This window comes from Mercurialis annua, linkage group LG2 (assembly GCF_937616625.2).
Source record: "Mercurialis annua linkage group LG2, ddMerAnnu1.2, whole genome shotgun sequence".
Lineage (NCBI taxonomy): Eukaryota > Viridiplantae > Streptophyta > Magnoliopsida > Malpighiales > Euphorbiaceae > Mercurialis > Mercurialis annua.
Window position 1 is genome coordinate 14,665,191 of NC_065571.1, and position 12,153 is coordinate 14,677,343.

A 12,153-nucleotide genomic window follows, 5' to 3' on the forward strand; every position below is an offset into this window, starting at 1 on the left:
CCATTATCAGGTTGTGAACCACAGTCAACCCCGCCCGATAACACCACACCTGCTGCTGCAAAAGATAAAGGCAAAAAGAAGGAAACAATTCCTTACCAAAGAAGAGGTTACAGAACACCTTACTTCAAGAAGCCAACTATGGGTATGGGAACTCTAATAAATGCAGATAGTGGAGTGGGAGTTTTGGATGTAAGTACTTGAAATTCTATTTGATATTTTTACATGTTTGTTTGTATATTGATTGCTAAATATTTGTTCCTTGCAGCCTGGTACTAACCGACAAAGCCCTTTATACGGACCATATCAGTCTCTAAGGCCTCAATGCAAAGGAAAGGCAGCAATGACCGCTGCAGACCTGGAGAAGCAGGCTCATACCAGAAAGGCATCATTGATGGCGATAGAGAAGCTGAAGCTTGCACCTCCGTCCAATTGGACACGTAAAGACAATTGACTTGGACTGTAATTTTTTGGTTGGCAAACATTATGGGTTTTTCAATCATTAATGTTGACAAAACTGTGGTTTCTAGTAGGTAATTTTGCTAGGTTTTGGGTTTGGAATCATTTGGATGTTAGATTTACATTTTTTGGTTGCCCAGGTCATATGGGTTTTGGTTGCACAAGCAGTGTTTGTGGCAGAATTGTGGTTGCCTATTTGTAGGTAATTTGGTAGGTTTTTGAAGGTCTTTTGGTTGGTTTTGTGCCACAACATTTTTGAGTTGAATTGTATTACCAAAATTGTTTCTATAACAGGTGTAATGCGATGCTTCATATATATTACCTATATTTATTTCAAATTACATTTTCAGGCTACATTGTATTCTTTATTAGAGTATGATTGCTATATTATCAGGTTACTATAATGGCTTGTATTCTGTGTTATTTTAGGCAAATTAGTGCAATTTTTAAGTGCAAAAAGGACCTATCAAGTACAACCCGCATAGTATAGGGACCATTCAAATATAAAGGCAGCTACAATTGATATTTGAAGCCGTTTCATTTTCCAGAATTACAAACACAATTACAAACACAATTACAAACACAATCAGATAATCAATAGCAAACACAACTATCAAAACAAGACAACTTCATTAATACTGATTAGTTCTTACATAGTACCACAATACAACAACAGGTAGAGTTTTGTTCCTACATCCAACTGCAAAACAGTTCAGTTGGATTTAATAGATAGATAGATAGATTGGTACATATTAGATCATAATCTAAAAGACAAATAACACAGCCAAGCTTAAGACAACAACAGCAATAAGAGAATACTTCAACACAGCCTTCTCATACTTCAGTTTCTTGTTTTCCTTCTCAAATTCAATCATCTTCAAAGTGTTCCCCTTCAATTCTACAATCTCAGTCTCCATCGCAATTGAGTCCAGCACAGTGCATCTGTCATTCAAAAACTTCTGGTAAAACAGATCCCCCTTGATCACTTCGCCTTCCTTTTGTAGTGCCTCCTTCTGTTTCTTCAATGAGTTCAACATATGCTTGATGTGGGGCGCGTATTCCTCGTCATACCAACTGAAGAAGCTGCATTGCTTTGCCTATAACAAAATGACTAACATTGCAACTATATCAAACCAATTTCAAAGCATACAAAAGTGCACAACCATTCAAACCCTAGAATTTGATATGTAGTTACTGAAAACCCTAGAAAATTATAAAACTAAATTAATTTTAGCCCTTAAACAAAAAATACAGGAAATTAAATAACTAAATGCAAAACCCAAAAGCTGAAGAGACTTACCCTCCAATTTGGGCAACGAAAAAACCTACGACCAGGATTCTTCTCAGTCCAAGCCACCATAACCTTAGCGTCAATTCCACATTTGCACTTCGGCACATCATACACAGGAAATGGGGCGGCATATTCCTCTTGATTCTTAGTTTCAATTCCTCTAGCTTCAGACATGGCGTATTCTCCTTCTTTGCGTTTTGTCTTTCTTTTTCAATTCTGTTGTGAAAGAAATTGTACCCTAATCCCTAATAATATAACCTACGACCCGACTGATAATCCAGGACCCACGACCCGACCCCTAACCCGAGATCCAAGACCCATCAAAGTCAGCATGAGTTTCCCAAGTCAGCTGCTTACACATCAGCACTATTTTCCTACGTGTATTCACTAAAAGAGAGTTCTGTTAGTTTAACGGCAAGTGAAAACACGCGCAGACGGTTCTGTCAAAAAAGGGCTTCTTAAAGAAAAAATAGTAAGTTCAGGGACTTTAAGTGGGTTTAAAATTGTACAAGGACCAGATAATTAAAAAGTGCGTAGTTCAGGGACCTCCAGATGGGTTTGGCCTAAATAAAACTACAGTTTTTAGCATATTTTACATTTATCACAGTGAGTTTTAAATTTAATAATTTTGCAATATCAACTTATAGTTAGTGATAATTTTTTTTGGTTAATAGGCTGAAAAAATTCTGACTTTTTTTTTAATTTTCAATTCCACCCTGACGTTGCAATTTTTTTCAATTTTACCATATTTCCCTTTTTAGTTTTCAATTGCACCCTGATATAAAAAAAATTAAATGATTTTATTATTATAAATATTAAAATATATAAAACAATTATATAGAAGGATCATTTCATACTTTTTTCATATAAAAAAAATTCAATAAATCTTTAAACTTAAAAAAGTTTCAAATAAATCCATTATAAAATTTTAATTATAATTCATTATTAATTTTTAATACACCTCACTCCGCTTTCATCGAACCCGCCATCACCGGAACAATCGACCGAACTCCGCTTATCACCTACCATCGAAAACCACCGGGTTTTTTTTTTACCGTCAAAGCCCCTCCTCTGTTGCTCCTCCGGCGAGGAGCGGCTGCTCCTCCGTTCCAATTAACCGCTTCTCTGAGGGTTTGTGATAATTCAAATATACAAATACAATAGAATATATTCCCTCCGTTCCAATAGAGTTATCCACTATGAAATTTTTTTTATCCCATAACTCTTGTACACTTTCAAAAAGTAACAATTTTTACACTCAACTTACCCATATTATCCCTATTTTAAATCTACTAATAAGTAAATTGAAAGTAAATTGCAAGTGGACCCTATATTAAATAAGGGTATAATAAGAAAAATAAAGGAAAATTTATAAAATCCATAAACAATGATTGTTTTTTTAAACTGTGCGATAAAGGCAAAGTGGACAACTTTATTGGGACGGAGAGAGTATCTCATAGCTGACCTAGATCAGAGCTATTTATATTTTTTGTTTTTTTTTTCTATATATTTCTTTTTTCAGACATGAACACCAAAAATATATTCAAAACTTTATATCTTACTGTCTACATCCTTAATGATATATTAAAAATTAAAGTACATTATGGAAAATGATGTTATAGTTATAAAATAGAATTAAGGCCAAACCCATCTAGAGGCCCCTGTACTTTACACTTTTTTTTCCATAGGTCCTTATATTTCATTTTTATATTATCTGATCTCTCTACTTACCTATTTTTATTTTTCAGGTCCTTTTTGAGTCTTTTCCAGTCATTTTGTGTGACTGGAGGAAAAAAAGATTGTAAGTATAGGGACTGGAGGAAAAAACATTTGTAAGTAGAGGGACTGGAAAAAACTCAAAAAGGACCTGAAAATCAAAAATAGGTAAGTAGAAGGATCAGATAATACAAAAATGAAGTATAAGGACCTACGGAAAAAAAAGTATAAAGTACAGGGGCCTCTAGATGGGTTAAGCCTAGAATTTTTTTTTTGAGAATACATGTATTGGCTGTTGGTGTGCTTAGCAAAGAATAAAAATGTCAAAGAGTCGTTTATTCAAACACCTTTCGTACACTCTGAACAGATCCTCACTCTTCGTCTCTCCTCTCTCTAATTTCAAACCCAAATGCCAATTCCAATCTCAGTCAACAAATTCACCATTCTTCTTCCAAAAACTCAATACTACTCGCCCCTTGCCTTCCTCTAATTCTTCCTCTTCCATAGCTGCTCACACTTCTTCTTCTTCTTCGTATCTTTGTGTTCGCATTCGCTGTCCTGGTCAACATGTTGCTGTAAGCTTCCCATTCCTTAAGTTTTAAGTTTGACTAGCCAGCTTGGTATAAGCATTGTGAAGAACTAATTATGGGGGTGTTTTTTTTTTTTTTTTGTCAGGATATGTTATCAGAAGCACTTTTATGCTTTGGTGCAAGCTCTGTCAGTATTGATCAACCAGATGATGATGATGATGATGAATTTGATAGCTCTAATGAGGTTTTTCTGATGCCTTTACTTTGACAGTTCGATAAAAATGTATATGTTCTTTTTAGACATAAGGCGTATCCGGATTCTACACTATCACATTTTTAACGAGTCTATGTTCTAAAAAAACATCCATATTGGGTTCTTGCATGATCAATTGCAAACACATTGAGTCCTTTTGTCCATTTCTGTTAGAGTATGAACTCAACGTGTTTGCATGGACGGAAATGGATGGAAGGAGTTAATTTGGATAACCCAATGTTGACGTTTTTTAGTTCAGGGACTCAATCATTAAAAGTGTGGCAGTGCAGGGACCTATACGCGTTAAGCATTGCTTTTAAAAGTTTAGGGTTTATACGCCTTAAGCCTTGCTTTTTAGGAGTATGTTTAGTGTAATTGAGCTATGTTTTCTTTAATTACAACAAGAGATAAAGCTACCAATGCACAGTAACTAGTCTAGTACAAAAGACAAGAAATGCACTCTATGCTTTTGACAATGCTAATCTGAAGTCAAATGCTTCATACAATATGCTGCAACAACTTCTATTTGATGCTACTGTTTATCACGAAATTTCAATTTTCAATTCATCCTATTATACGTTCAGAACTTATAAGCAACTCAAATGATAGTTCAGTGTAACAATCTGGGAAACTGTCACCCTTTTATATATGTTTATTCTGTTTGTTATTACTTCGATACTCTAGGCATTATTAAATGGTTTAGCCTGCAATGCATAATCTATTTATAAGAAAAAAGTTGATTTTAATTCTGCGCAGACATTTTACTCTGGCCTGTAATCTATTGCATATGTGGTAAGCTAATATTGGTCTCTTCCCTGTTGAATCCAGTAGAAAAAAAGTAGTTCAGGATTCCAAAACCATTTTATAAAGGTAATTTGACAATTGATTTTTTTGTATAGATTTGTATGGACTCGATATTTACTGAATGTCAAGATGTGGATGCATGCGTTTCACAAGCTGCTGATTCTATAGGGTTAAAGGAGATACCAAATTATGAGATTAAAAAAGGCGAGCAGTATGACTGGGTTCGGAAATCCCAGGTTAAGTTTCTTTTCTTCAAATTTCTTAAGCTGTAATGTATTAATGCATATGTTCGTTTTTTATCTCTCTATTCTTGACTGTTTAGGATAAATGGTTGATGTGAAACTTAGTTTTCGTCCTGTTTCTTTGTTTCAGTTAAATTAAAAATTGTTTTTTGATTTATTTTGCTTTGCTTTTCCAATTAATTAACAGTCAAAATTTAGTTGTGAGAAGAAAAATTAAAGAGTTTAATTCTGCCGACTAGAACCTACTTCAACCGCTAGCTAATTCTTGCCAAAGTGGGGTTTTGAATGAACTAAAATACGTAGTACAATTTGCAGAAATCTGTCTTCATCTAAAATGATGTATACTATCCTCACATTAGATTCATTTAGGCTGGAAAACTGATACATTTACTGGTAAAAGTAATGCTGTTCAGTTCATTGCTGTTTAGCAAATAGAGAAGAATTCAAGAATGGTCGTTACACTCGGATCTTAGTCTATGGTTTTTTATTAATAAAAGAACTTGTCCTATTCATGGTGGAGAACTCCTGCTGTTCAATACTAAATCTTAGTGATATGGAATTAAGAGGATGGGTATATTTGGGCAACTATTTATTTACAAAGTGTATGGAAATAAGAAGATCCATGTATTTGGCTAACCAATAATGCTAATGCCTATCGTCAGACTTGATGCATGTATCTGAGTACATCTGAATTAGAATGCATGACCATACGGCATTTTATCAGGTTATTCCTTACCATTATAGACTGTCCCCTGATAAAAGACGTTCATGGACAATTAGAAGTTATTGATCACAACACTCTAACTTTTCAGAACTTATTGATGAATATTACTTAGTAACTGTACATAATTGTTTTTATTTTCAGTAAGCTTAATGATGATGATCAGCTATGCTGATAAACCAAAATTGTTTCATTTCAATAGATGTTATATATTTTGCTTTGTATCTGTTGCAGGAATCATTTTTTCCTGTTCAGGTTACTGAAGGACTTTGGATCGTACCTGAGTGGAGAACAGCCCCAGTATGTTCATTAAATCTCAAAAAAATTATTCGTTAGTCATATTTAAAGGCAGTCTTCCAATATGCCTAGTTAGTCAATATTTACAGGCACAGTCTTCCATTTTGCCTCATCGAAAACCTGTTGATCTTTGTGCTCATATGCATGTGCACACAACTTTTGAGCTTCTCTTCTGTTTAACATCAAGTTGGATGCTACTTGCAAAATATGTATGAGTATAAGGGGACTCATGAAATTGCATGCACATACAACAACTCATTAAGGTTTAGCGCCCTTAAAGTATTCTTTTCCATGTTAGTGAAACCACAGTTGGGATTGATTTCCAAGGGAGTGTGAATTGAACAGTTTATTTTGGTCATTAAGGAATTTGTAGAATCATATGTCTTCTCTTCTACAGAATATTAGTGCAACAAATATAATTCTGAATCCTGGATTAGCATTTGGAACCGGGGAGCACCCTACAACTAAATTATGTCTATTGCTACTGAAAGGCTTGATAAGAGGAGGAGAGCTTTTCTTAGACTATGGCACAGGCTCTGGAATTCTTGCAATCGCAGCCCTTAAGGTAATAGAGTTTTGTTTTTATGATTCATCCTGTGATTAACAATATTACAGCATCATTCTTTCCAAGTCCTGGATTCAATGTATTATGGCATTTATTCTCTCCAGCTTATGCATTATGGCATTTATTCTCTCCAGCTTATGCATAATCATTTCCAGTTACTTGGTAGATATGCATTTTGTTAGATCATCTCCTCTTGGAACTCAGAAGAAAGCTGATGTCCAAATTCATAAAAGAATTAGGTCATGAAGAATTTTTTTCCCAACTGGTATCTTCCTGAGTTCTAGTTACTAGAAAAAGAAATAGACAGCAGTTCATGTGCAAGTGATGATAGAAGAAATAAGGTCTACTTAGCCTCTTCCACTCTAACTGCGCAGAACATTCTTATCGGCTGAGCTTGTATATAATAAAATGATACAAAATTTGCTAGTATCTTCTATAATGTCTCTTTATGCAAGCTATTGCTGCAAACATCCATGAAACTGAATCTGAATTCTTGATTACCGAGCTTTTGGTTAGTATAAATTGTTTATCCTTAATTTCATCTGACCGATACTGCTTAAACATACAAATGTAGAACACGCATCCTTTGAATTCAATAGTTTAAGTTATTTTCTCTTGGTTTATCATCTGTATTAGTAATTTGATTGTTATGATATCCAGCATGATGTGCTCGTGTGCAGTCTTTATCAATCTCTCAACACCCATTTACTTCTAATATTTTGTTTATAGTAGTTGCAGTGTTAATGTCATTTATTTAATTTCTAATATTCTAACTGGTAAGAAATTATTAATGCTGCAACTCATCCTCAAATCCTAGCTTGTCATTTTGACCGCAATGTAGTTTGGTGCAGCACGGTCAGTTGGAGTTGATATAGATCCCCAAGCTATCACATCGGCACGCCATAATTCTGCTCTAAACAATATAGAACGTGAGACGATGGATTTAGTCCTAGTACCCGGCAATACCAGCTCTACCTTGATGGAGAACAGGACAAATGCGAGAGATGGTTCTTCTGATCATGGGATGGAATTTATCGCCGAAGCAGGAAAATTCGATGTGGTCGTCGCTAATATCCTTTTAAATCCTCTGTTGGAATTGGCAGATCATATCGTTTCCCATGCTAAACCCAGTGCAGTTGTTGCTGTGTCTGGTATTATATCTGAGCAGGTATGATCTTAGATTCAGCTAATGTTGGGAATGTGCAGAAGATTCGATTGATTGATTAGAGTCTGATATAGCGATTATGATCATTTCCATTTGATGCAGGTATCGGATATCATGGATCGATATTCAGTGCTGTTGGAAGACATATCAGTGTCAGAGATGGATGGTTGGGCCATTGTTAGTGGAAGAAAACGCAATTCGGACGATGTATAAAGTATAGATGTAACTATAAGCAAATGCATTCAGTGGCGCAAATTAACAATTATTTGATCCTGATGAGGAACAATTTTTGCTTATGCAAACCTAACAGGCTCTCTAAGCAAATTCCCAATTGATGTTCATTTTCGTTTTGCAACTAGGAATGTGTAAATTATGTAATTTAGCATCCTGAGAAACGACTGTAATTTATCTTTTTTTGCCATCATTGGAAAGGGAAGATTTTTAGAGCTTGGAGGAGAATTTGATTTTATAATCTCTGTTGTGTGTGTGTGTATGTGACTGACCCTGAATAGCGAACCTGACACCAACCCGAGTCCTGAATCCGATCTCAAGTCGAGTCAAGGCCTAACCTTGAGTTGCGACCCCGACCTAGAATACCAACCCGAGCTCAAGTCTCGACCCCAAATCTGAACAGAATCTTGACTCTAACCCCAACTTCCAAATCCGACCCGAATCTCAACCGAGATCCCAAGTTCAAACCCTAAGCCCAAGTCCCGATCCAAATTTTGAATCTCAGCCACGATATTGACTCTGAATCCCAATCCCTTTTTAGTCTTATATTATTAAGTTTTAGTCTTTAAAATTTTAAAGGATCATAAAGAAGAAAATGAAATATTAATACCAACCTTTTATTAGTAGTGATATTCAACTATTTCTTAGAAAAGAATTCTACTGAAATCCTATTCTACTAGGTACCAAAACAATAAATCGAAATGGAAATAGAACTCCCATTCCAAGACATGTAACCAGAGATGCCGTCAAACCCACAAATGTAATCAACATATGAACATTACAATTCTACTGAGTTAATTCATTTATCTTAGCAAATTAGCAATGAAGCAGTCTCCTGTAAAAAAATGCTCCTTCACAAAGTTACAACATTCCTTTGTCATTTATGATCGTCATCTATGAGGATCCTTATTCTTCCGTTCTCTTAGAAAATGTATCAATTTTTCTTTAGAGGTAACAAAATTATGCTTAGCATTTGAACAAATGGATTATTCCTCCACCAGAAACATCACCTCTTGAGTTGCCTCCGAGCCAATCCTGGAGCTTTTTTAGGGACGTAAACCTTATAGCTCACCTAGCCCATAAGAGGAACATAAGAGAGAATAAATATAGAAATCGCTAATTAAGGGTGTCTAACTTGGCACTAGGGGTGTGCAAAAGATTCGGTTCAGTTTGATTTGTTTTAAATCTTTGTAAATTAGGTTCGGTTTGGTTTTGAAGAAAACAAAATTTTAGTTCAGTTCAGTTCAAACCAAATGCATACCCCTACTTAGCACAATGAGCATATACACCAAAATGAATATCCATAGCTCACAGGCTCAGAAATTAATGAAAAAGTGTTGTCAGACTAGGAAATTTACCTGTACCATTTCGCCACCCCGCATCACAGACATAGTCTTCTGTTCCAACTGTGAACCCTCTTTATCATCATCTTGGTTTTTACTTGCGCTTGAAGATTGCTCAGCAGAAGTAGAATCAGCAGTTGTATTAACTGTAAATTCATTAGTTGTACTGCTAGGAGTTGTTGGAGAAGATACTAGTTTCTGTAATTGCGATCCTAATTGGCCTTCATCTTGCAACTTATTCATGTCAATCACTGCAGATGTGAGGCGAGATGAATTCACGGAAGAGCCGAAACCAGAGGCATTGTTAGCGTCTTCATTGTAATCATCGCCTTGTAGGAGAGTCGCATCATGTTCACTTATGCTACTCTCAGTCATCAGTTTTGGCTTACTTGTTTCCAGTGAAGCAAGTGATTTAATTTTTGTGGTGGTGGCATTTAATAATGCTTGCTTCAATGCTGATCTAACCAATCTTGGTCTGTTACTGACAGGGTTCAAATTCATGTTAATATTTTCCCTGCTAACAACAGCCATCTCATCAGTTACAGGAATATCGTTTGCAGACGAAACCGAATCATTGCCCCCACTGTTTCTCTCGAAATCATTCTCTTCTTTGCGCAATAAATGAGCAGAATCGCCCTTTGCTGCCGGACGACCATCATCATTTATGGAAGCAATTTGGTTTACTTCAGCCTTTTTGGTGGATAGTGATTTCAGAGTATCATCATTAGATTTTCCACGAAACCTTTTTAGATTTTCCAAAGCCTTTTGCCTTAAAATTGACTCCAAATCGTTAGCATCCACATTATCAGCAGCCTCGGATATCTTACTACTCTTTCCCTCTGTAGAATCATTATTCACAGTTCCAACAGAAGCGGGTTTACTTATTGCACGGTCATCCCCGTCAACACTATCATTGCTTCTGCTAGACGGATAATCGTCATGGTCACAGATTGTTTGTTCTTTATCTTCATTCATATATAATTCTCTTTCCTCCTCATCTTCATCGTCCTTTGTAACGATAATAACTGATTTCAGCCGTTTTGAAGTATTTCCATCGATCACTTTTTCTTTACTCGAGTGATCACTACTTTCATCATTTATACTACAGGGAGAACAACTCCTAGACCTATATCTCCTCCGTGCAGCTTCACTATTAACATTTTTCAACTTTCTAATTCTTTTTTCTTTCCTTCCAGACCTGCCTCTACGGCTCTCATGTTCACTCTCACTACTACTACTATGTGAACTACAGCATGGCCCTCTACTCCTGGAGCTAATACTTGCTTCCCGATCTTTCTTCGTCTTCTTCTTGCTCCTGAAATTTTTCTTCTTCATCACAGAATCATCATTTCTCCTCGACCTTTTACGCTTTCTCATGCGATGAGACTCCTCACTGCTAGAAGAGAGTGAACGAGCCCTCCTTTTAGACTCCTTTACAGCCTTATGAGTGCGAGACTGAGACCTTCTACGCCTATAACTTTCTTCGGAACTAGAGGAAATAGAAACCGATCTTCCTGAGTCATCACTAAAATAAGAATCTGAATCATCACGACGCCTAAGCTTCTTCTTCAATCCACTTTTTTTAATCTTACTTTTCTTCTTTGTCTGAACCTAAATGAGGGAAACACAAGGATACGGAAACAAACGGCACAAAAGTTAGAAGTTGCAGAAAAAAAGGTCAACACCATAATTAAAAGTTGAGCTAAATTTTGCCCAACCTTTCATTTTTTGGCATTCTACATCCCAAAGTCATTGTCCGATGTTATTTCAGTCTTTAAAAACCGCCAAAACGACATTGTTTGGTGAATAAAAAATGCCTAGGTCCAAGAAAATACCAAGAAATGAAAGGTTGAGCTTTTTAATGTCGTATTTTAAAAATTGTGGCTACATCGTAAAAACATGAAAGGTGAGGCTTTTTTTCCCTTGCAATTTTGTAATAGACATATTATAGCAAAAATTGTACATTATAGCCAAAATGTGCAATCTACAACTAAACCAGCACTGGATTTTAATTGAGATAACATCCATGTAAGCCTTAATCATGAACATAAACACCCTAAAACCGAATAAAAATGAATTAAAGAAATCAAAGCCCTAAAAACCATATATACATTATGAGCATTAACATACAAAATTAAGCATAAAAGAAACCCAAAAAGATAGCAAAACATGAATCTAAAGCCACAAAAACAATCACCCAAAAACAAAGATCAAATCTTTATCAACAAAAAGCAAAAATGAGTTTGAAAGTAAAGCACCTTAGAGGAATCTTTGGGGCGTTTTCTTTTAGAAGAAGAAGAAGATTTGCCCATTTAGGTCTTGTGTTTGAGTACCTGCACTAACCAAAAATTAAACCACAAAAATAAAATAGCAGAGAGTATTAACTTTAGAGTATAAAACCAGTGAAAAACTAAAATTTGATTGATAATTTGAATATCTAGAGATTAAAAAGGAGAAATAAAATAGAGAATAGAAATGGTTCAGGGAATGGAATGCATTATTAACTCAAAACGGTTTGTTGCTTCAACGTTGGATTTCT

At 35.5% G+C, this 12,153-nt stretch overlaps 3 protein-coding genes across 3 annotated transcripts; 1 reads left to right on the plus strand and 2 right to left on the minus strand.

Moving 5' to 3' along the window:
• Positions 1-1,121: 1,121 nt before the first annotated feature.
• Positions 1,122-2,307, minus strand: LOC126666638 (uncharacterized protein At4g04775-like). Its single transcript, XM_050359468.2, has 2 exons — positions 1,757-2,307; positions 1,122-1,553 (listed from the first exon to the last, which is right to left on the minus strand). Exons 1-2 carry the CDS (start codon positions 1,919-1,921, stop codon positions 1,221-1,223), a joined length of 498 nt encoding a protein of 165 aa, XP_050215425.1. The 5' UTR covers positions 1,922-2,307; the 3' UTR covers positions 1,122-1,220.
• Positions 2,308-3,743: 1,436 nt separating this feature from the next.
• LOC126670336 (uncharacterized) lies at positions 3,744-8,499 on the plus strand. Its single transcript, XM_050364038.2, has 7 exons — positions 3,744-4,038; positions 4,139-4,237; positions 5,146-5,286; positions 6,248-6,313; positions 6,708-6,875; positions 7,717-8,043; positions 8,143-8,499. Exons 1-7 carry the CDS (start codon positions 3,784-3,786, stop codon positions 8,251-8,253), a joined length of 1,167 nt encoding a protein of 388 aa, XP_050219995.1. The 5' UTR covers positions 3,744-3,783; the 3' UTR covers positions 8,254-8,499.
• Positions 8,500-9,012: 513 nt separating this feature from the next.
• On the minus strand, positions 9,013-12,153 carry LOC126669539 (uncharacterized). The gene is made up of 3 exons (XM_050363027.2): positions 11,873-12,153; positions 9,630-11,225; positions 9,013-9,343 (listed from the first exon to the last, which is right to left on the minus strand). Exons 1-3 carry the CDS (start codon positions 11,924-11,926, stop codon positions 9,278-9,280), a joined length of 1,716 nt encoding a protein of 571 aa, XP_050218984.1. The 5' UTR covers positions 11,927-12,153; the 3' UTR covers positions 9,013-9,277.